Below are 24,629 nucleotides of genomic sequence, written 5' to 3' on the forward strand. Positions count from 1 at the left end.
CAAAGACAAGGTCATTGCAGAGTAGCTAAATGAATTCTTTGCATCGGTTTGCACTGCAGAGGATGTGAGGGAGGATCCCACACCTGAGCCATTCTTTTTACGTGACAAATCTGAGCTACTGTCCCAGATTGATATGTCAGTAGAGGACATTTTGTAACAAATGGATAAGTTACACAGTAATAAGTCACCAGGACCAGATTGGATTCATCCAAGAGTTCTGAAGGAATTCAAATATGAAATTGCAGAACTACCAATATCTGGTATGTAACCTATCACTTAAACCAGCCTCTGTACCAGACGACTGGAGAATAGCTAACGTAATACCAATTCTTTTAAAGGCTCCAGAGGCTATCCTGGCAATTACAGGCTGGTAAGTCTAACTTTAGTATCAGCAAATTAGTTGAAACTATAGTAAAGAACAGAATTATCAGATACATAGATTAACACAATATGTTGGGGAAGAGTCAATATGGCGTTTGCAAAGGTAAATTCATGCCTCATCAATCTATTTGAATTTTCTGAGGGTGTCAACAAATATGTGGATAAGGGTGATCCAGTGGATATAGTGTACTTGGACTTTCAGAAAGCCTTTGATAAGTCCCCCTCCAAATGATCTTAAGCAAAGTAAGCGGTCATGGGATAAGAGGGAAGGTCTTCTCAGGGATCACTAACTGGTTAAAAGATAGAAAACAAAGGGTAGGAATAAATGGTCAGTTTTCACAGTGGTGACAGGTAGCAAAGTTCTCCAAGGATCTGTGCTGGAACCTGTGCCATTCAACATATTCATAAACGAGCTAGGGGAAAGGGTAAACAGTGATGTTGCAAAATTTGTAAATGATATTCAAGGTACTTAAGTTCAAAGCTACGAAAGGATCTCACAAAACCGGATGCCTAGGAAACAAAATGGCAGATGAAATTCAATGTCGATAAGTGAAAAATAGTGCGCACTGGAAAACATAATCCCAACTATACATACAAAATGGCAGGGTCTAAATTAGCTGTTACCACTCAAGAAGGAGATCTTGGAGTTATTGTGGATAGTTACTCCATGTGCGGTGGCAGTCAAAAAAGCTAACAGAATGTTAGGAACCATTAGTAAAGGGATAAATAATTAGATAAAAATATCATAATGCCACAATAAATCCATGGTACACCCACACCATGAATATTGTGTGCAATTATGGTTGCCCTATCTCAAAAAAAATCTATTAGAACTGGAAAAAGTACAGAAAAGGGTAACAAAAATAACTAAGGGTGAGAATAGCTTCCATATGAGGAGAGATTAAAAAAACTGGCACTGCTGATATTAGAAAAGAGAGGAGTAAGGTGGAATATGATAAAGGTCTATAAATTCATGAATGGTGTGGAGAAAGTGAATAAGTGTTATTTACTCCCTCGCATAAGGCAAGAGCCAGGGATCACCTAATGAAATTAAGAGGCAGCAGGTTTAAAACAAAATAAAGAAGTATTTCTTCACACAATGCACAGCCAACCTGTGGAACTCATTACCATGGGATGTGGTGAAGGCCAAAAGTATAACTGTGTTAAAAGAAGAATTAGATAAGTTCATGGAGAATAGCTCCATTAATGGGTATTAGACAAGCTGGTCAGCAAGGCTGCCCCATCCCCTGGGTGTCTCTAAATCTCCAACTGCCAGAAGTTGAGACTAAACAACCAGGGGATGGATCATTCAATAACTGTCCTGTTCAGTTTATTCCCTCTGAAGCATCAGGCACAGGCCACTGTCAGAAAACAGGATGCAGGGCTAGATGAACCATTGCTCTGATCTAGTATGGCCACTCTTATGTTCTTATTTTCTTAAACAGAGTCAAGATTTTTGTTTTTACCTACTTGCTGATCAACATATACATAAATTCAAGATCCTGTGCAGTTCATATTTACAGATGTTGATGAATCTCAGCAAAAGATGTATGTACAATAGCTTTGCTTTTGTTAAGTGCATAATTATTGAAGCTCATACCAAAGCATAACATTGTAACAGGTTCTAATGCATTTATATAATTTCAATTTTAGTATTTATTTTCTAGAATTTATCCAGTATCATACTTTAGCAATAGTGGAAAAGCAGTACTGTTTAGTTATGAAAAGTGAGGAATCTGCCCCTAATTAACTGTGTGATATTAGTCAATACACAACCTTGTTCCATTTCAATCAGTGGCAGAACTCTCATTGACTACAATTGCAGTAGAACTGAGCCCTTAACTTTTTGTGATTTCACCCATCTGTAAAATGGGCATAATAATAATTTCCTGCCTCACAAAGCTGTTGTGATGATTAATCTAATGTATCCTAGTCCTGCAGTCCTTATCTGTGTGAAGGCGCAGTCCTAAGCACCTTTACTCCTAACCCAGTATTAAGGACGGGGGCCTTTAATATTTAACTAATGTAATAAATCTTTAAAGCACTTTGAGATAATCTGTTAAAAGGCAATGTGTGAGTGGAAAGTACTGTTATCATTAAGGCCAATAATTAAACGATTGTTAAAAAGTGAATGTTGATTTTTAAAATCCTTCTTCAGTGATTCCTATAAATGAATGTTTTCACTATATTTATGCTTTGTACATGTGAAATATGTGATATTTGTTTTGAAATTTGTGGGCATAAGCTTTTCTAGATCTATGGACTGAGAGGGCCAGACCAGCAGCTGGTGTGAAGAGCCATATATCGATTAACATCAGTGAAGTTACGTTGATTGACCCCAACTGAAGAACATAGATTTTAAGGCCACGAGAGACCACTATGTTCATGGCCCCTGGCCACTGAATTTCACCCAGTAATTCCTGCAGTGAAGAGATCTTTTCCCTCTACTTTGTAAGTGTACACTATCACCCCCCCCCCCGCCCCATTTCAATATCAATAGAAGAACATTTATGCTTCGGACTAACTAGATGTACAGGATGACCTCTCGAGGTCCCTTCCAGTCCTAGAGTCTATGAGTCTATGAGTCTTTGATGCTGACAATAAATGAGGCTGACCCCAATTATCTTTGAAAATGCAAGTAGTACAAAATATAGCAACAAATAAAAACATTCATATCTTGCCACACATGGGTGGGAGACGGTGCAGTGCAACATGTGGTTCCAGTATTAGGGTTTCTCGTGTCATACAGCAAATCAATTTCTAAATTAAAAAAAAGTAATTTCAGGTTTTAAAAAATCTGATAAGAATTCTCCATCTGCCATGTGCCAGAGTTGACAGCTGCTTCCTTTTACATAGCTAAGATCAACCTGACCTTAGCCAATCAGTCTGTGTGGGATGTATGTTCATTGTTGAACATATTAGTAGAGAAGTATTAAAGCTTGGCAGAATTTTCTATTCTGTTCCCTCTGTCTTTTGCACTGATTAATACTTATTCCCCTCTATACTGTTCCTGTCTGTCTCATATTTCTTCTCCATGGTAGATGCCTTTTAAAAGTAGCTTGATTCTGGCTGTAGCTGACCTTTTATGGGGTAGTGCTGATTCACATCAAGCTTTTATAGGCCTGTTAGTTTCTGCACATGTGCAAACCAGGGATACTCTCTGACCTACAGAGAAGTTTCTTCTGAAACAACAGTATTTTATTTTAATTTTTTTTAAATCCATGTTTAGGAAAAGAGAAAATGCTATGCAAATCCAAGCATGACAAATAAATGTTTATACTTACGTTTTGTCATTTATATTAGGCGTGTTTGTTGAAAAGAATCTAAACAGACAAATGCTTTCTGTTAGAAGGGAAATGGAGAAACTTTCGCTGTCTAATGCAAAAAAAAAGAAAGAAAGAAAAAAAGAAAGAAAGAAAGAAAGAAAATCAGATTTGGCACAGCCTCAGATGCCAAACATAAACATAAACACTATCTCCCATTCCCTGCCCTTCCCTCCCTCTTTAATCCCCTGATCTCTCCTCATCTCTCCTCTCTCCATTTCTTATTCTGTCATCCTCATTCCTTTATTTCACCCCTCACCATCTGTTTCTTTCTTTCTTTTCTGTTCCCTTTGGCACTGGAATCAGTTTAAGATCTTAGTTCACCTCTTCGCCTCTCTGGTTCTACTTATTCCACTCCACCCCTTCCTCTCTTGTTTTCTCTACTTCATTCATCCCTTTTCCTTCCCTAGTTCCACTTTCTTAAATCCTTATTCCTATATCTTTTTACTTCTCCATGCACACAAGCTTCTTCCCACCACACAGCATGCACATAGGTGTGGCCTTCTGATGATTACCACCTTTCTTACCTCCGTTCAATTAAGCGCTCCCAACTACAATGGGAATGAGACACACTTTACCCTTGGCCACGTCAGCAGCCCCTTTGCTGGTTCTGCTTGCACCTCTTTCTAGAACAGGATTAAGGTCACATACTGTAGGGAATGTCATCAAATACCATTTGGCACATATTTTCCTGAAGTTTGCCATTTACTGACCAAGCTTATGAAACACATATTTTCTTTTTGTGTCACTCTGGAGACCAACATTTCTTATTGTTATGGGGCTAACGATTCATACTGGATAATATCCGACATGCTATTAAATCAGTTCTGAAAATGGAGATGGTGAAAATAACACAGTGACCCAAACCTGTAACTCGAACATATGATAAATTATCATATTAACATAATAGAATGTAGTTATACACAGCTTCCTGGTATGCAAAGCAATATGATCCTGTAACATATTTCAGGCATAAAGTTTCTTCAGATGTGGAGTTCATCCTTTAATGTTTGTTTACATGGGGAAACAGAAGCTGTATGGAATAGAAATTGATGAATCACTAGATATGTATGCAAATAACCATACATGTACAAATATACATCATATACAGACAGAACAAATGGTGACAGGCTTGAGATCTCGCTGCATTTATCTCTGATACATTTATTTCCATGAGGTTGGGCGGAGCACAGAATTACAAAGAAACAAAGCCACAAGTGGCTCTAATAATGGCTATATACTCCACATTAATGTTATTAATGTGCAACATATGTATCAGCTGTATCTGTTGCCCTAATGCTCATTCCCTTTTCATATCTATACATATCCATATAGAACACAATATGGTGATATGTTGTACCTTTCATCTTCATAAGTCATTGATGGTATATGTCCCACTAGTGGGGAAAAATGCTAAGCTATACGTATGTTGTGCATGGCCAGTCTTAATGTATGATTTATGATTTATTGAAGGTTTTTATTTGCCGCAATTCAGAACAGAGACCACAGAGCAGTGGACAGTACATAAAACTACACTTTTTATTTTCATGAATCAGAGATGGTTGAATGAGGAGCCATTGTTCATCTCTAGTTCACAAAGATAACATGTTGATTACACTTCTTACTCTCAGGATTCTTCTTTATCTTTTTATTTCATGTTTAGCTACTGTAACAAATTTGTGTTTTCCATATGTACAGTTTAGAAGCTTCTAATGCTGGCGTTAGGTGATTTTGTCTTCTCATTAGAATATAATAAACTTATGTAATGCTGGTGTGTGTGTGTGTGTGTGTGTGTGTGTGTGTATATATATATCTCCATACAAACACACACAAACACACCTTGTATGTACAATAATGGTGTAGGTTAGGCACAAATAAGCTTTAACTGTTCCAAGTCCAAACCTCACTTCCCTTAAGATTCTCACTAACACTTATTTGGTCACTGATTTTGCAAGATTTATGTTTCCAAGCTGTAAGTCAACAGTAGCCAATTTAGAGGGGCAACATTTCATGATTTTATACATATTTCTATTGTATTAACTCAGCTAATTTATTTTAAACTATCTGTCTAAACAGTGTGTGGATAAATATGTGTTTATTTGAAATAGGTAAATCAAATAATTCAGTAAGAACTAGAAGGCTATACATGCTAATTTTATTTTAGTTTTATGCAATAAAATATACCCGTATAAGGACCAAATCCCAGTGACATATGTATATAAGGTTTAAGGCAGTACAACAGATCAACACCTGTCAATCAAAGATCCCATAAGCAATTATCAAACTAATTGTCTTGATTCATATACAGATTTATTCCTTTACTTATTATATCCTTTCTGCCTTTTTTGTTTCCACAGCTTTAAAATGTATTAAGAAAAGACAACTGATGCATTGAACAGGCGAATGATCGTTTGGAGAGCAAAACCGGGAGTGTTGCTTTCAATAGGGATGATTTAACAAAGATTTTGGAAGCTCCAAAAATCGGTGTCTAATTGCTTAAAGTAAAAGCACCATTTGTTTAACTAAAGAAGCTCTTTGTAACGCAACAGGCATAGATATGACTCAGATAGTTTATACACTTCCAAAATATACTCTCCACTTCGATAAAATCAGAAACTATCTCCCGTTTCCATCAAAAAATTCTGTTATGTGGGATGTGGAAATGATAAGTACTAATAAGGCTTTAAGTTTAGCTTTCAAATTCCTACCCTTGTAAGTTATGGCTCATTGTCTAAGAACTAAATTATTGTCCTATCAACTTCAGCCCTGATCTCTGCACTCTCGCTAAAGTTCCCCAATTCTCTCTCTCTCCCATACACACTTGTGTGCAATGACTTATTCCACATCACAGTGGCCAAAGTATACACCAATGTTCCAAGTTGCAATAATTGCAATATGCTGTTATCCTGGCAGGGCTTCTCAAAGCTGACTTTCCCGAGCCTGTGATCACGCTTGTTTCTGAGAAAGCAGAGAGAATTATTTAGCAAATATGTAAGGACGCAGAATTAGCACACGTTTCCCTTTAAAATTTAAAGATTATACTTTATCTTAAAAACAATGCGTTTCTTTTCTTTTGTTAATTGACTGGTTTAAGGCCCCGTTTCGGAAGTTGTTTCTGCCCTTCCGCGTCCATTATCTACAAAAATCTCAAAACAAACTTCTTTGGTCATCTACTCAGCAACAGTGGGTCGGGAGCTAGAATTCACTTTTTGTACCCAAAGCCATTCTCAAGTGCGTGACTTTTCACGGTTTTAAAGGAATGGGATAGATGGCTCATTTACTTGAAAAAGTGACCATATTATAAAGAGCACTTGGTTAGGCATTGTGTGTGGGGGTGTTATGATGAAGCATATTCAAATATAACTGTACATGTTTGCAGACCCCACCCCACCCTTCAACCCCCAGGAAAATGGATGAGACCAGCTTTTCGCATTTTAATCCCTTCCCTCTGTTCCTCGCTAGTTGCTCCCTACCTGTTGGTATATCAGTAATTTTACAAGCGAAGATGTGGTTTCAAAGTATTTTTGTATAGTTATTAAGCAAAGAGTTCATCAGTTCGAGTTGATGTATGTCTTTGTGCCAGGGACTAAGATGACAAACACCCTTCCTTCTCTCTCTCTTTCTCTGGCATATTTAAGCCACAAAAGGGCCAGATCCCGCGGTTCTTAGTCCCATTGTAGTCAATGGGAAACTGTCCTGAGTAACGACTGCAAATCAGACTCTAAAATTTCATACACACACGCTCTTCCCACGTATTTCTAGACAAGGTCCCCGATTTATTTCCTTTACTCGTACACTTCCTGGCGTGGGGAAAGATAACAAAGGGGAAAGTTTTAAGCAATAAATATCTAAGCTACATTTTCGATCGCTTCTAATGGATACTAAGTATAGGTAACACTTCACTGACCAAATCTATGTATTTAAACCTTTCCTTGAGATTATCTCATTTTAAAGCATTCGCTTCTGAACCAATCTGACCATTGTAAAGGAACATTTTTGGACGAGGGCTTGATGAAATTTCTTGCCCCAGTGCAAGATGTTACTTTCCTCCATGTATTTTTGTTTATAGATTTCCCGTTTCTGCCTGGATTAAACCTAGGGACGTTTTAGCTGCCCAGTTTAGTGGTAGATTTAATGCTGTCAGATCTGGTAGGGAAGGGATGTTACTTCTTTAAGTGGTTGGACGATTTAATAAACCGTATTGTATTATTAACTCGAGAAGGCTCTAAGCTTCTAGAAAGCCACTGACAGTTTTTCTTGTGTTTTGATAGATTTAGTGCTGATATGGTACATTTCTTCTGAACATTCAGCAGCCAGGGCTTGAAGATTAAAGATCGCACCCCTCTGGAGAATCAAGCCCTATTCTCCGGAGAATCTAATAAATTTCATGATTGATTTCTCCGCTGCATTGTTTTGTATTTCAATATTACAAAATCCCTTTCTCAGCATGTTTCATTGGCACAAGCCTGATTCACATCCCGGATTCCATGATGCAATTAAAATAAATTTGAACCTTCGGGAGTCCAAATCCGCTCGACAGATTCAATCCGCTCTGTTTTAGAATCGTCTGTCTGGTCCCAAGCGTTACAGAAAAGTTTTAAACTGACCTTAGTCCACACTGTCAATTCTTAAGGCTTGAATAAACTGTCGGATAACTCTCTCCGCATGTGTATTTTACGGGAGTGTTGTAGTGAAACACAAATATACTCCGCCAGAATCTAATCTATAGCAAAGAATCAAACATTGTCTCTGCGGAGACTTTCCTCTACTGTCTGAATAAAATAGAATGTCAATACAAACGTTAGTCTCGTACATTTACGCCGAAAGACTAGATTAGATCCGGTGATCGGTCTAGCATTTTAAAAGGCAAGTCTCATTCATTAAAAATATAACAAGGATTCAAAGCAGTGTCTGCACAATTCAAGTTCAGGCTTAAAGTCCAGTTGTGAACTAAATTACCGCATCCCTTTACTAAAATCAAAATGACTGGCTGCCCTTACATTCGTGGAGATATATATTTAAAAAAAACAACAACGGTGATGTTGTCTTCTGAGACAAGTGCTGTAATTATTTTGTTTAGTGGATGCATCTACTGCAGTTTTACCGCTATCAAAATACATACCTGTGCCTTTGTATGTATAAATAGATACACATTCTTTATGGAATGTAAAGGGTTAATCGCTGCTTCTTTTAAATGCACATAATCTCAACGGAGTCCCTGACCGTGGTGAAAGCTATTGATTGCTTATATTGCCATACACTTGTCAGAAGACGACCCCTCTCCCCCTTCCCCCCTCCCCAAGTAAATAAATAAGGAAATAAAAGTACAAGGAACAAACAGAAATAACAGATTTTCGGAAGTGTCTAAAATACGTACAAATCCCGTTTTATGTCTTCCCAATCACGTGTCTATTGGTATCATAAAAGAGATCCTGCGGCAGCCTTTTTCCTCTAAATACCTTACTCATTGAAACTGGCAGTTCCACTCATTATTCCACTCCCTTAAACCCGATTCTGATGCTGGCTAAATATAGAGCTTTGCCTTCACAGGAACGCGAATCGAATACACAGTAAGCAAATCAGTAGCTGGGGGGGGGGGGGAAAGGGAAGCTTGATCAAAGCCTCAAATCCCTCCTTTCCTTCCCAATCCTTATTTGTTGGGCGGAGACAGGTTTCTCGCTTACCGCACATCATTTACAAAGATCAAGCTTAAAATTCAATCACCTCCGCCAGAAGTATTTCCAAAAAAAAGAAGGGTGGTGGTAGTAATAGAATTAAAACCAGATTGGGTTATTTTCAAACAAACAATGGTGTTCCACTGGAAAACAGAAGCAGTGTTTCAGAAATGGACTCCCGATTGTAATCCTCGTCGTGTTTAGGCAAATGGAGAAGAATACAGACCATCTCTGGGAAAAGAACACATGGGCCCGGCACAGAAAAGACCCCTCTATATTAAAGTCACTTGTAAACCCCCTTGATGTTTATAATTAAGATCGGGCACATTTTTAAAGTTACACGTGTTTTTGTATGAGTGGTCCATCAAGGTCTTCCATTTATTTGCTCCCCGAGGAGGTTCATTAGTATGGCACTTTCAATAAGGAATTATTTTTGACCCGACGTAGAAATTCACAAAAGGTCAAAAAATGTGCCTGCGCTTGTGACATTAGGGGGATAAATGCCTCTTTTGAACACAAGAGGTCGCTGCTGCGATCGTGTATTAAAAATATTGTCTAAACAGCTAATCACTGCTAGATTTAATCTGCAACAGCCACATTTTTAAAGCGTGTGAGTGTGTTTTCTTGCTTCGTTTGGTTGGTTGGTTTGTTCATGGGTAATGGTTGAAATGGTATAAGGATGGAGAAAGAAAGAGGTCTGAAAAGGAGAATAAATCAGTGATAAGACAAAATGTGAGCGCGAAGGTTAACAAATGATCGTGCTAGTATTTTTACTGCGATGCTTCCATGTTACACTTTTTATTTTACAGTCCCTGTGCAATGGCCTGATATCTCTCCAGGAGTGTCCCAGACAAAACTCTCACAAATATTCCGCAGTGAGGATGACTCTCCCCACTCTGAACTGACTATAGGTTTGATGTATATATTTAATATTCAGTTATGGAATGTCTCCTACCAGATCTCGTGGTGGGTGATAGTTGTTTACAATATGTGTGTGAGTTGTGCACAAAATAAGTGTACTCATGTGAAATCGCCCATTATTAAAAGTTTGCCCCAACCCCATGCCAGCTTGTTTGTTTGGAATTGCTATCAGCAATAATTCTTGGTCATTGCTTGTTGGGCTACAGAGCGAAAACACCGCAATGTGGGGCGGGGGTAATTTTTAAAAAATTAAATAAATAAATAAAACCTCACGGGTTTCGAGAAGAATTAAATGGTCACCCAGTTGCAACTTCAACTGTTCATTTAAATGTTAAATATGTGAAGTGTGTGTATTTACAACATCTTTGTCTTCTGACATCTTGAACTCCTACCAAGCCAGTCATCTTAGTATCTTTACATGAACCTTCGATTCCCATTCTATTAGATTTACCTACACCCTCCACATTGCAAATGAAAACATCTTTCAGCCTAAGCTAGGATTCCTACGAGATCGTTTGCTTAGTAATAGCATGATAATCATCACATTTAAATTGAATAACGTTTTGACCATTCCATTGCAACACAATTTCCATGTGTGTGTATATATAGTCTAGCTGGACTGTTGTTTTTTTTTCTTTTATCCAAACTCTTGCAGTGTCAGTTTCCTTCAAAAGAAAGGGACGCTGGGGGCGGGGGAGAAAACATTTAGCTGATAAACATAGTTTAGAAGCCTCCAGCTGGAAGTCGCTTAGATAATAAAGTGATGATGGCGGTATAAGAACCCATATAGAACGAGACAGAAGCGGGTTCCAAACAAACCCTAAAAGAATTATATAAGGTATTGTTTCATTTTGCATAGTGGAGTTATAACGGTATGAGGAGGATACAGCTTCACATATTTAACAACTAAGAGAGGTTCAGGTCATAGTATGATCAAAGCCTGAATTTTGCAAAGATATAAAGAAATGGGTGCCTTAAACTTTAAAAATATGAAAGTGGTTTACTAGATTTGAAAGCTTTAAATAATTGAGAGTCAAATTATTAAACCAGCAGCCCCTGAAGGGGTCACTGAAATTGGTTTCGGAAGGTTCCATGGCCCTAAAGTTACAAGGACTTTAGTTTTAGGAGTGCCTGTGTACCGATATGCATAACTGAAAAATCACAAACAATATTATTGGGGACCAGCTACACAATATTTCTTATATTTTAGTTTCCTTGAGTAACTTAATGAAATGCTCCACATTTCTCAAAGAAGAGGTACATTTAAAGACTTATATTACCTCCAGCATTTGCACTGCTGTAAATCCAGACAAAACATAGTAAAAAGGGGGTAGAATTACGTGGGGAGGGGGCGTAAATTAGTACATTTGCCACGAAGAGAGACTCTCTGAGCTTTACTGTACTTGTATATCCATTATTGTCGAACCGATGAAAGTGGATAGACCTAAACTTCGGCTTAAACTAAAGGAGAAGTAAAAAGGGTTTGAAAAGGGGGAAAAATAGAAAGGATAGATTTTGAGGGCCAGTTTAAGGTAATATTTGTATCATCTTCTTCGATCTCGTGTTTAGCAGAAATCCATAAGGCAGTTATTCACAGTTGCAAGAGGGAAAAGGAGAATGGGAAAGACAATTAAACCTTGTATATGTGGCTTCATACAGCAAGTATTTCTTTTTATCCCCTGACAAAAGTAGGTGAGCCCCTCATCTAACTGGGTCAAATTCTGCTGCCTGGCAAAGACAGATAGCTGGAGCCACCCCCCAAAATATGGAATTATAAATAGCGAAATGTAAATAGCCACAACCCCCCCCCCCCCCCATAAAAAAAAAGTTCAGTGGGGGAGGGGGATCTGACAAGCGCAGCAAGAAATGGAGCAAAGACAGTACTGTAAAGTGAAGGGTACCAGGGGCGCTCGGAAGGAGACCCGAGGACGAGTGGAAAGAATAAAGTCTAAAGGGGAACACAAATGAGGAGTGGGAAAGTTACCCCCGAGCCGCTGCAGCAGCGTTGCAAAGCTACAGCGACTGAAATATGATAATCAGAACAGCTGCTCTGCGCTGCCTTCCACCAATCCGCGCAGGACAGGCTTGACGTCCCCGCGCGTTACGTCAGGCCAATGGAGATCTAGCCGAGTTGGAGCAGAGAAGTTTGAGTAAGAGATAAGGAAGAGACTAGTGCCCGATCAGCGCTGAGTCCGGCTCCGCAGCGCCTCTTCCAGTCCCAGCACACGGGCAAAACTGGACTGCCCGGCATTGCGAGAGAGGGCAGTGCCGCCCGGCCAGCAGCGCCTCTGCAGCCCGGCTGCTGCCCAGATCTCACGCTCTGCTTTTCTTTTTAGCAACCGCTTTAAAACCTACTTTGGGGTCTTAAAACGAAAGCGCACACCACCATTCCACTGTGGACAATACCCCCTCTTACAGATATGGGAGACATGGGAGACCCACCAAAAAGTAAGGAGGATTTTTTTTTTTTTTACCGTTGTTGGAATCAATGTGCTGTCTATTGTACTCGTGTCAGGCAGGGAGCTGCTATGAGCTGCTCATCTGAACTTCCCTGGAATGGTAGAGAAGGTGCCTTTGTTGCCATGCCTGCATGCTTGCTGTGTTTTAACCTCTTATCCTTGTTTTTCCATAGCCTTGGGTCCTGTGCGCCTTTAAAGTTTGGGTCGCAGGCGGGATTTTTAATGGTACCTCTGCCCTGGAGATTTAGCTATCTTCGCCTTAGACTCCAGTGGGTCTGCCTGAGTATACAGCATCTAGCCCATTTAGGCGAATTAGCATTAGGCTTGCGAAGGAGAACAAGTGACAACTGGAATGCTGTCTAAGCTTGCTCACAATATCGAGCCCTGTGTTATGCGGGAGAGGGGTTTAAACATCCACGCGTTCAGTTCTCAACGCTTCCAGCCAACCCCTTTTTAATTTATATATAAAATGATTTCCCCTGGAGCGAAGAAAAATGCAAAACGAGGGAGTTTGGGTTGTGTGCAAGGCTTGCAAAATTAGAAGCTCACACCGAAGGCTGTTCACATCTGCATTTTAACATACGTTCCCCGCCTCCTTTCTAAATGAGGCAAGGTTTTGATGGAACACTTCAATTACCATCCAAAAGTGCAATGCTCTTTTTAAAAAAATCAAAACCTCCCAGAGTATGCCCTATAAGGGATCGACACTAAAAGTGTGTTTATCTCTGTAGGAGAGTAAACGGTTAGTCAATCATGTATTTATTTTCATTTCAGAAAAACGTCTGATTTCCCTATGTGTTGGTTGCGGCAATCAAATTCACGATCAGTATATTCTGAGGGTTTCTCCGGATTTGGAATGGCATGCGGCGTGTTTGAAGTGTGCAGAGTGTAATCAGTATTTGGACGAGACCTGTACGTGCTTTGTTAGGGATGGCAAAACCTACTGTAAAAGAGATTATATCAGGTACGCCATTTACGCTGTTTGATTATTTGGTTAGATTTTACTGTATATAGAGACAGACAGAGGGAGAGGGCTTTTTTGTTTTGTTTTGTTTTTTTGGTAAAAAAAAAAAGTTAGTTCTCCAAAGGTACAAGGGGAAAAGTTCTAGTCAAGTTTATTCCATAAATTAAAATGAAAAATATAAAACACTCAAAGTCAGGAATAGCTAGGGTTTGTAAGGACTTCTCCTGGTAAAGCACAATTTCCTGCAATGTGTGCTGTGGTCCTAACAAGCAGGATAGCATCTAAATATATATTTAAATAGTACAGCTATTCAGGCACAGAGCTGATCGCTTTTAAATACATACCTGCATCTCTGTGTGTTTGTTGTATGAGTTACAGGAAGGCAAAATCATATATAGAATGAAGACACTTCAAACATGTATGCAGTAAAAAAAAAGAACGGACAAATAAACCTATTTACAGCAGGGCCTATTAAAAAAAAGAAGTTGAAGTTTACAATTCTATTTTGAAGGAAGATCCTTTTTTTGTAAGGTTAAAAGATAGACTATAATGTTTCTTTGCTAAAATAACTGGCAAGTAATCTTTTTAAATATTAACTCCTTGGTGATATCTGACTGCCTTTTCTTTCTTATCTTATCTGTGCTGATGAATTAGACAGAGCAGATCAAATTGCCCATCATCTGTTCGCGAACAATTGGGTATATTTAGATAATGGAACTGCTTCCTTCCTCACATTAAAATCTGGTAACTGATAAAATGTGAGAGTTGCCAATCCTAACACTATAGCGAAACCAAAGCAGAACTTTGGGGGTGTTTATTATTTGCGCTCTTGGGTCATGTTTATCTATTGCTAGCCTTTGGTGTCATCTGCTAGGTTTGTGTATAGCAGAACTTTGTATATTACCTATGCTATATGGCCAAAACATTGTTACAGAAAGTTTCGGGAATAAATATCACTCTAAAGATACCTTTGTAGATTCATTTTAATTCCGAATTAGAACAAACCACTTGAGTCCCTCCAATGCACATATAAATAGTTGGGTCCTTAAAGCCACGTTGTGAAATTGTTCTCCAAGTTTTGCAATGTTGAGAACAATCCACTCCGTTCTTAGCTTTACTTTTAAACGTATCTGGGAGCGGTGTTTTTATTTTATTTTATTTATTTTTTAACATTCTTCTTTGACTCTTTCCCAGTTTCAAAAGAGAGAAAATGTTTAGGAGTGTGATCTGGTCGTTTTGTTCCTATGTGAATTTCATTGAGTATGGGAAATGGGCAAATAATTGCAACCTTGAAAAGTTTCTGCAAAACAAATTTCATTTGTTCAAATTATTTAAAATAAAAAGTGTACAATCTGTGCAAGGCGACCTTGAATTAGACGCTGAGCAAATATGAAATTGTCAAGCATATGCGCAAAAAATAACTCCTGTACCTATTAAGCTATAATATTTGGAGGTCGAGCCGTTCTTTCATTATTTTTCATGAGATCTTATAATTCAGAAGTGTTAGATGTGAGTAGAAATTGAATACATTGTGTGTGACACACATTCTGCTATACATGCACACACAAATAAGGTGTTACTATGTGTGTGTGTGTCGACATACACACAACAAAGAGATTGTGTGCATTATAGAGGGTATTTGGAAGAGTTTCTGTGTGTATATATTGTAAACTATTTAGGACTGTGTGAACACGTATATACGTATATGGGCATATATTTTTAGAATTATACTAACTTGTCTTGTTAATCAAAGAGGTTAGCTAAATAACATTCAGTTTGAGCCGATACTCCGTGAAGCTGTGAAATATGACTCAGGACTACAGCTAATAGAAATATATCTGTGTCTGTGTAGATAGATACTGCTACCTGAAATGTCCCCCTCTTTCCATATCGAAGAGGACTCAAGCTACAACACAGTAGCTATTAAAGATGTATAAAACAAAGAGACGAATGATTTGCTCTATTGAAATATCAGTAAGGAAGTTTTCCTTTCGTTTATGTTTGAAGGCTTTAGCGTTCAGCTTAAGGTGGTGCTGGTGGCGAGAGTGGAAAGATTGAATTAGGAGAAAGGCTGGAACGCCGCAGCATTTAAAACGCACTTTAATAGAAAAGTTACGCGACAGAAAGAAGGCGGAAGGTAGAAAAAATCTTGATACCTGTAGTGCCCAGAAAAGTTCCTCCTTCGGTGTCCTGAGAAGGGAAAAGTAAAACTCTAGCTACTGGAAACCCTAGTGTGCAGGAGGCGGCAAAATTGCTGAACGTTTCATTCAAAAAAAAAAAAAGAGGCTAATAGGTTTGTGTTTGTGCAATGGGTGTCACTCTCTGTCATCGGAGCCAGCCTTTATTTTACATATTATACACAAGCGGGTTGCTACAGCTCTGGAGCAGCGTGGGGGCAGCCAACGTGCCCTGAGCCCAGTGTGAGAGCGCCCGGTGCCCCCTCCCCGCCATCCCCTTTGCTGGGCGGCTCAGGCTGTGAGGCAGGAGAGGGGTTAGGAAAATTCTTCCTGAGGTTTTGTGTTTGTCCCCCCCCAGTGGTGCTTGCGTGGGGAGGGGTCGTCTGAGCTCTGCAGCCTTTTACAGCGGCGAGATCTAGGCATTGGCGGTAACTGAATCCGTTTTATTCCTTTCTCCTTCCAGCTTCTGTGCTGTAAAGGCTTGTTTAACTAGCGGGCGGCGTGTGGCGAGTGGAGCAGGGCCGGGGGGCTGCACACGACTGGGGGTGAAACTTCTTTTCTCCTTCTTGTCTCTGGGCCGGGCCCTGCTCAGGTTATACGGCATCAAGTGCGCCAAGTGCAGCATCGGCTTCAGCAAGAACGACTTCGTGATGCGCGCCCGCTCCAAGGTGTATCACATCGAGTGTTTCCGCTGCGTGGCCTGCAGCCGCCAGCTCATCCCAGGGGACGAGTTCGCGCTGCGGGACGACGGCCTCTTCTGCCGAGCCGACCACGACGTGGTGGAGAGGGCCAGCCTGGGAGCAGGGGACCCGCTCAGCCCCCTTCATCCCGCCAGACCGCTGCAGATGGCAGGTACTCCTCCAGTCCACAGAGACAGAGAGAGGGAGGGAGCTGCTGCGACTGCAGGCCACAGCCACTCTATGCATCTATCGGCTCTGCAGCGAGAGCGGCCAGGGCTTTGTTCCAGCCCTTCCTTCATTCCTCTGCCTCTGTGTGTGTGTACTGTATAACCCTGTAGCCATATATGTGCATGCATGCGTCTGGCGTGTTCTATAGAACACGTGTGTGCTGTGTAGAGCCAGGCATAGTTGTAGATCTCTATATGGAGGAGCCTGCCTATAGAAATGCTATAACCACACACATATCACTATCCATATATGCGCACATAGATGACAATATAACAGCTCATATGACAACAGAACAGGTATACACACACCTGTCTGTATCTATGTACACCCATGTATATATCCGAAAGCATATCATTTTATATCTATCTCTAAAACATTATATGCATGTATGTATTTATATAAACACATTAATACATTATAGGTGTATATAATCTCGTGTTTATATAAATATTTGTGCACACACACATATAAGCCAGTATTAAAACCTTCGAAATCTAGTGATTCGCTGGAAGTACATACCTAAGATATTGTATGTGCATTTGTCTAATGAGAGCCCTGGGAGAACCAGTGGACCCTTTTTGGGCATAAGTTTCCTCTTTTGAAAGTGGATTGGTTAGATAGATAGCTACATAGGTAATCTAATGTGTATATAGTACTTCTGTATTAAATCACAAATACCTTTCCATTTACCCCTTCTACCCACCAACTGCCCCCCAAAACATTTGGAACAGGTTGTTTTAAAACATTGGTAGAAAGGGGGTCCGAAAAGGGATAGACTTAATAACTACAGACGAGCACTTAGGCTGTAATTTAAAACTGTCAACAAGCTAATCTTCACTAATTGCCTTTTAAAGTGATTCTGCCTTCTTGAAACGTTTTATGTGATTTGATGAGAATTTCATCTTAAACTCCGCGTTGCAACTTTAGACTCTACCCAACATAGAGGTTTACTTACACTTTTAGTTTTCTACCTGTGCAGTAGATATTTATAGAAACTGAGCTTTAGGAAGGGGAACAGCTTTCACGGACAAATAAACAACACAAGATTGGAATGGAGAACTGCTATTCAGGTAACTAACGCTAAGGGATATTTACAAACCCAGCCACGTTTCTACGGGCATAGCTGCCTCTTTTGAACAGTTTTCAAGTGACCTATGTATATATAGCAGAGAAACAAATAGCTAATCATTCCAGAATTTTGGACAGATTATGCATATCCCTTCAAGCATATTTGTGCATGTTTTATGAGGAATATTGTGTCTGCAGTTACAAAATTACCAGTATTGGGGGATCTTCTTCGGTCTTCATCGAATGTCTTTGCTGTTTTGTTGTGTCCACGGAGAAATAGAAACCCGATTTTACAGGACAAAATTGAACACTCCTTGGCCAAGCTTTTAGTAATGTTTACCCTTTATTTTTGGCCAAGTGACATTTAGGGTATTCTAGTGAATTTAATTTCTGAAGAAAAAAAAAGAATCTATGCACTATCAGTAAAACGATGTATTTCTAACTTTCGATTGACAATGTCCATTTGGTTGCATGTCCCGACGGTTTCCAAGAAAATAATCAACCGCCATGCTTTCCCTTCCCCTTTTAAGATTTTGCAATACCTTTAGATTTTTAAGGGACACAGTGACATAAGTTCACCTTGAACCTCCCCTTTCACAAACAGCCTCTTCTCTTGGGATGTGCCTTTCACATACAAGGTTTTCTCCAATGAATAGGTTTGCTTGGTTTTGGAGCAGTAGTGTAAAACTGTTGGTAGCCGGTGCATGTAATTGTGCTCAAGGTCTCAGGCCACTGTTGTGATAGAGTCTACATACAACAGGCAGGCACACAAATTATGCAAAGTGCTCCCATTTAAAACTTTTAAGCTAACTATCCACTTTTGTGATTTCTCCATAAATAAATACTCCCTCCCCCACCCCTTGCCTGTTATGAAGTTGAATATTCCTTGTCTGTCAGAGATAATACAGGGTTGATCTTCAGTTTGTTTGTTGTCCTCCCACCCCGATTATTTGTCTGTACAGTAAAAAATGCCGACTGTGGTGTGATTCCATCAGCTGGTAGGGTAGAGATAAGGACAAGAACTCAGCTGAATGCCTTAATGGCCTTTTCAGTAAGGATCTACCCCAGAACGCCCTGACTCTCTGTAGATTCTCTGCCTCTTACTTATGGGGATCCTGTTCGTTCCTCCCCCCTTCCTTTGCAGCAGAACCTATCTCTGCCAGACAGCCCGCTCTTCGACCCCACGTCCACAAGCAGCCGGAGAAGACCACCCGAGTCCGGACTGTGCTTAATGAGAAACAGCTTCACACCTTGAGGACCTGCTACGCTGCCAACCCCAGACCCGACGCGCTTATGAAGGAGCAACTGGTGGAAATGACTGGCCTCAGCCCGAGGGTCATCAGGGTCTGGTTTCAAAACAAGCGATGCAAGGACAAAAAAAGGAGCATCATGATGAAGCAGCTTCAGCAACAGCAGCCCAATGACAAAACTGTAAGTGGCTGCAGCCTGTGATCCTAATGGAACGTTCCTTCCTGAAGTCGAAATGATCCTTTGATCTTGAAATTGTACCGAGACCACCTCTGACCAGCCTTCTTTGGGGTTGGGTTTTGTCTGGGCAGATAAATGCCGCTGATTATATGAGAGCTCCATTTTAAAAAAGTACAGATGTGGTACAAGTTGGTTTGCCTTCAGATTACTGTAAATATTATTCACGTATTCTGTTGTCAATGCAATTAAAATAGACCGTAGCAAGAGGATTACACAGCCTGCTCAAGCGGACACGCCTTTTGGTGGGGCTAAGGCTTCAGTATGCATTAGAGTAAATGTGAATTGTGACCCGAAGAGTTTAGGGGATGTAATTAAGCCGAGCATTGTGTAATATTTATTTTGCAAATGCGATGGACTCCTTAACTGGAAAAGACGCATTCCCCCTCGTCAATGGGGGAGTCAAAAACACAAATCTGATGCATTTTCTTAGCACTTTCTATATTATAACGTACATATTGGTATAGGTGAGCAACTGCACCCAATGTAGGAAAAGACAAATGCAAAGGAGAGGTTTGATTTGTCATCCTAGTCACAGTAATTTCAGCGTTACATATATGTGCATATGCACACGTGATGCAAACAAGCTGTCTCGCGTTTAAGTTGCAAGATTTAGCAAAACAAGTTGCCTTGCTCCATTTTGCAACCTTTCCCCCCTCTTCCCCCGCTTGAGTCTTTCAAGAAGGGACAAGGTGGGTGAGGTAATATCTTTTATTGGACCAGCTTCTGTTGGTGAAAGACACAAGCAGCTACTTATTCCCTCTATATTCAGTATATTGACTGACCTGAAAAAGACTATGAATTCATAAGGCTGCCTAGTTAAATGGAATTTAAGGAGATTCATTTTGCCGTGTTAGAATGCAATAAAACACAATGTTATCAGCACACTGTTCCTCAAGGCTTCGAGTCATTTTGTACATAACAGCCGTAGCATTTAGAATACACAAAGGTTTTTCTAAAGCTACTCAGGCACCCGAGGTTGGTAGCGTAGAGGTTATGCGATCCAGTTAAGGTCACACAGAAAGCCAGCATGGATGCAAAATATAAACCCAGGGTGGTTAACCCTTTCTTGTTCCTTGCTGTGCATGCATCGCCAGGCAGTGGTATTTGGTGTAAGTAGTTAATAACCTTTTAGGCAACCGGGCATGAAGAAATACAAGGATTAAGGAGAAAGAAAGTAAGCTTCCAGTGTGATAAATGCAGAAATAGGCTGACCTATAGTAGAATAGGGTAAGACATTCACAGTAGATTAACTAGGTAAATACAGGCGACTGTATAGATAAGATAGAATAGCAGTTTATTGACTCAGCGCTTATATACAATAAAGTTAACAAAGCTCATTAACATCTTTTGGTCGGTTGTTTACAGAATATTCAAGGGATGACAGGAACTCCTATGGTGGCTGCTAGTCCTGAGAGACATGATGGGGGTTTACAGGCTAACCCAGTGGAAGTGCAGAGTTACCAGCCTCCTTGGAAAGTACTGAGTGACTTCGCATTGCAGAGTGACATAGATCAACCTGCTTTTCAGCAGCTAGTAAGTGTTAGTACACAGACTGAATATGCTAATGTATACACGGGGCAGAATATTGGGTATTCTCTAAACTTGGTGTATATGTGCTGTGAGATATGAACCCCAGACTATAAATGCATTCCTCATATTTGCATTATTGCAATATGTCAGTATTTAGAATAAAATGGATTTTATATGGCTCAATTCAAAGCCCACTTGAAGTCAGTAAAAAGGCTCCTATTGATTTCAGTGGTCTTTGGATCAGACCCATAAACAAGGTCTGAAATAGTAATTAAGATAATTATAGTCACAAAATTTTAAAGCAAATCTATGGAAAAGATTAGCATTAAAAACTATATGCAAATCATTTTACTCTTTGTAAACTTACAACAGCAATTACTAACATTGGGTCCACATTTTTTTTTCATTTTGCCTATGTAGTACAGAATTGAGTTCAACTATATGAATATGTCAGCCAGACCGATGAGATTCTTAAAACAGGGAGGGTGGGAGAGTGTAAATCTTTCTTTAAGTATGTACCACTAGGCAGATATTTATATCTACCCCATCTGAAATTATATCTTATTTTATAAAGGGAATTGTTATTACATAGTCACATGCAAAAGCCAAACAATATTAATGGACTGGCTTAACGAACAAGAAGACAGAAATTTAAGAATAAATTCTGTTCTTAACTCACTTCCTTATGCCTACGTCATTTGGCAGCTCATATGGGACCATATCATCTGCAATACTTAGGCTCAACAAGGTGAATTAAGGACAGAAGTTCAACCTTAACTCAATTTCCTGGCCTAAGTGTGTTTAAACCAGATCTTTAAAATAATAAGGTACGTTGTGTATGGTTTTTCAGTGATTCACAGTGATAACAAATGATCATGAAATATTACCATAGAGGTTTTTGATTGGTCAAGCAATTTTTCAAAATGATTCCTTGGAAAATAAAAATAAAGGTTTGAGGCACCAATGTATATTTCTAGATCTTTTCCTTTGGTGACCCACTCATTTTTATGATGTTTTTTCTCTTATTCTGATGCTGAAGAATGAATGGAATGCTATGTCCATTTGGAATGCCCTGTAATTGAGCAGACTGTTCTGTGGATGCTGTGATACAGATCATCTTGGTTCTAGAGCATCTTCTACTCCCCATGCTTAAACCAAGCTATCTGGTAGGCAGGGAAAAAAAAAAAGAAACAACAACAAAACAAAACAGTGACCTGCTTTGTCTGCTTTACTTATTTCGGGTTAATGGAACAGAAGGTCTTTAAGCCTTGGGATAGACTGGCCATTGGTGGGTACTAAGTCCAGCAACAGAATTCAATGTTTTGGGATGTAACCAGGAGGCAAATTTTGCCCTATATTTTTAATGACAGCTTGACCAAAAATAGAGCATATAGATTGAAAAATGGATGCCTCAGGAACATTTTGTAGCATGGACACAGTGTAGTGACTGTTCAAGTGGCTGGTGCAAATTTCAGCTATGTAGGCAGGGCCTTAATCATAGACTCTTCTAACCAAGAAGGAGCAAACTGAACTGTGGGTGTATTAGAAATGCTAAACTCTCCATACTATGGACACTGTTAGACTATGATCTGATCTCCAACTCGCAGTGGCTTTGGTTACCCTTTTTACCCAATTCACTCTCATTTAATATGGACCCATGGAGTCCGCATCCCACTTGGGGAAGAAGATGGCTTGTTGAAAAGAAAACACATTATGCTCATAGAGCCTTGTGCCATTTTTTATTGTATTATGCACCACAAAGGGGAGTGGGAAGTAGCCTTGCAGTTTCATGTCAGAAAACACATAACGTTCTTAAATAATTGACTACAACATACTGTTGGGAATTCCCAAACAATTAGAATGCAAAGATCTCTAAAAGACCTGAGAAAACAGGTCTAATTAATAACAGTTTTTATCGTCATTCCCCCCCACCCATTTTGGTTTTAGAAATCAATTTTGTTCAGTGAATTGATTTGGGGACTGATTCAAAAGTCATTCAAGTCAATGGAAAAACTCCCATTGTTTTCATTGGGTTTTGGATGATGCCGTTTGTAGTGCATGTTGCTTATGTATTTGTATTTCTTTTTCTTCTCCTCCTGCCTTTCATTGATAACTATAACTACATTTGTAACCTCCCCTCCTCTCCCCTTATTTTCTTTTGGGCAGGTTAATTTTTCAGAAGGAGGACCAGGTTCCAATTCCACCGGAAGTGAAGTAGCATCAATGTCCTCTCAGCTCCCAGATACACCTAACAGCATGGTAGCCAGTCCTATTGAGGCATGAGGAACAATTAATTCAGATTTTTTTATTATTATTTCCTCCTGTTGAAGAGAGCGGGAAAGTTGTCACGTTGAGACTCTGAAACTTAAAAGTATTTAATAAACCTGTAATGAACCTAGCAAAGAACGCTCCAGAAGTGCATGGAGTCTTGTTATAAATGACAAGGTGAAATGGTAGCAACACTGTGAAGACAATCATGGGATCTTACTAGAATAATAATAATTTAAAAGAGTAAATAAACACATGATATCCAGTGATCACAGGAGCATCGAAAAGACGTTTTTGAAACTTAGAGGATTTGTATTTATGGATCTCAGAAAAAAAAGAAGCATCTTTTCATTTGACTGAACATAGAAAGAAACCGAGCTAGAGAGACTGTCTGTACTCCATCCTAATCCGAATGGTGCTGTTTCTTATTGGTCATTGCCTTGGCAAAAAGGATCTCCAATAGGTTTCACAACATCAGGAAAGACAATCTAGCCCCGCATGGCTGAAAGTTTCATTGCAGGAAGCAGGAGCTGCATTGGTTTGCAATGGTTTTTTTTTTTAGTTGACTCTTAAGGTGTTGTTTCCTGGGTCTCTTATAGCATGTACTGTAGCTGGGGTTTTGGTTTTGGTTTTGCTGAGATCCATCCTCTATGGAGAAGTCTGAAGCGACTTTAAAAACAGGTTTTTGAATTCCTATTTAAAAACCGACTTATAAAGCATTGCAACAAGGTATACCTCTACTTTGCCACAAAGCGTCTCGGGATTGTGTTTGAATCGTGTCCGTCCAAGAACTTTCCCCCCCAAAGATGTGTATAGTTATGGGTTTAAACGACTGTTTCTCTCTCTCTCTCTCTCTCTGGAAATAAAGAGGAAAAAAGAATTTTTTTTGGTTTGCTCTTGCATTGCAAAAAGTATAAAGTAATTTATTATTTATTATCGGAAGACTTGCCACTTTTCATGTCATTTGACTCTATTTTTTGTTTTTGTTTGCTGAAGTAAAAGAAAAAAGGGGAAAAAAAGAAGAAAAAGGTTGTACCGTGGTCTTTGAATTATATGTCTAATTCTATGTGATTTTTGTCTTTTTTTCTTAAATATTATGTGAAATAAAAGCGCCATATGTAGAATTATTATATCTTCAGGACTATTTCACTAAATAAGCGTTTGGAATATAGAAAAATAAAACTGATAAAAGTTCCCTCTTTTCTATATTTACAAGTTCGCAGCTAAATACCTGAAATAAAATATTGCATGCAAAGTCGGTATCATTGAAAATACGGAGTGTGATATTTTATTGCAAGTATTAACGATCAGCTTGTAAATTGCAATTTCGACAGCTGTATCAGGGCTAGTTTGATGCCTTAGCCTTCAATTGATAACGTTACAAACTATCCCTTCCCCCTCCTCTCCTACCCTTTAAAAGTGATACTACTCTAGGCATAACCAGACAATGCTGAGAAACCTAAAGAA

The 24,629-nt window shown here is 39.4% G+C and overlaps 1 protein-coding gene across 1 annotated transcript; it reads left to right on the forward strand.

The window, feature by feature from the left end:
- Positions 1–12,549: 12,549 nt before the first annotated feature.
- ISL1 (ISL LIM homeobox 1) lies at positions 12,550–23,363 on the forward strand. The gene is made up of 6 exons (XM_050947196.1): positions 12,550–12,748; positions 13,534–13,723; positions 16,493–16,752; positions 19,021–19,307; positions 20,730–20,897; positions 23,061–23,363. Exons 1-6 carry the CDS (start codon positions 12,721–12,723, stop codon positions 23,175–23,177), a joined length of 1,050 nt encoding a protein of 349 aa, XP_050803153.1. The 5' UTR covers positions 12,550–12,720; the 3' UTR covers positions 23,178–23,363.
- Positions 23,364–24,629: the final 1,266 nt, after the last annotated feature.

Source organism: Gopherus flavomarginatus, chromosome 3 (genome assembly GCF_025201925.1).
Source record: "Gopherus flavomarginatus isolate rGopFla2 chromosome 3, rGopFla2.mat.asm, whole genome shotgun sequence".
NCBI lineage: Eukaryota > Metazoa > Chordata > Testudines > Testudinidae > Gopherus > Gopherus flavomarginatus.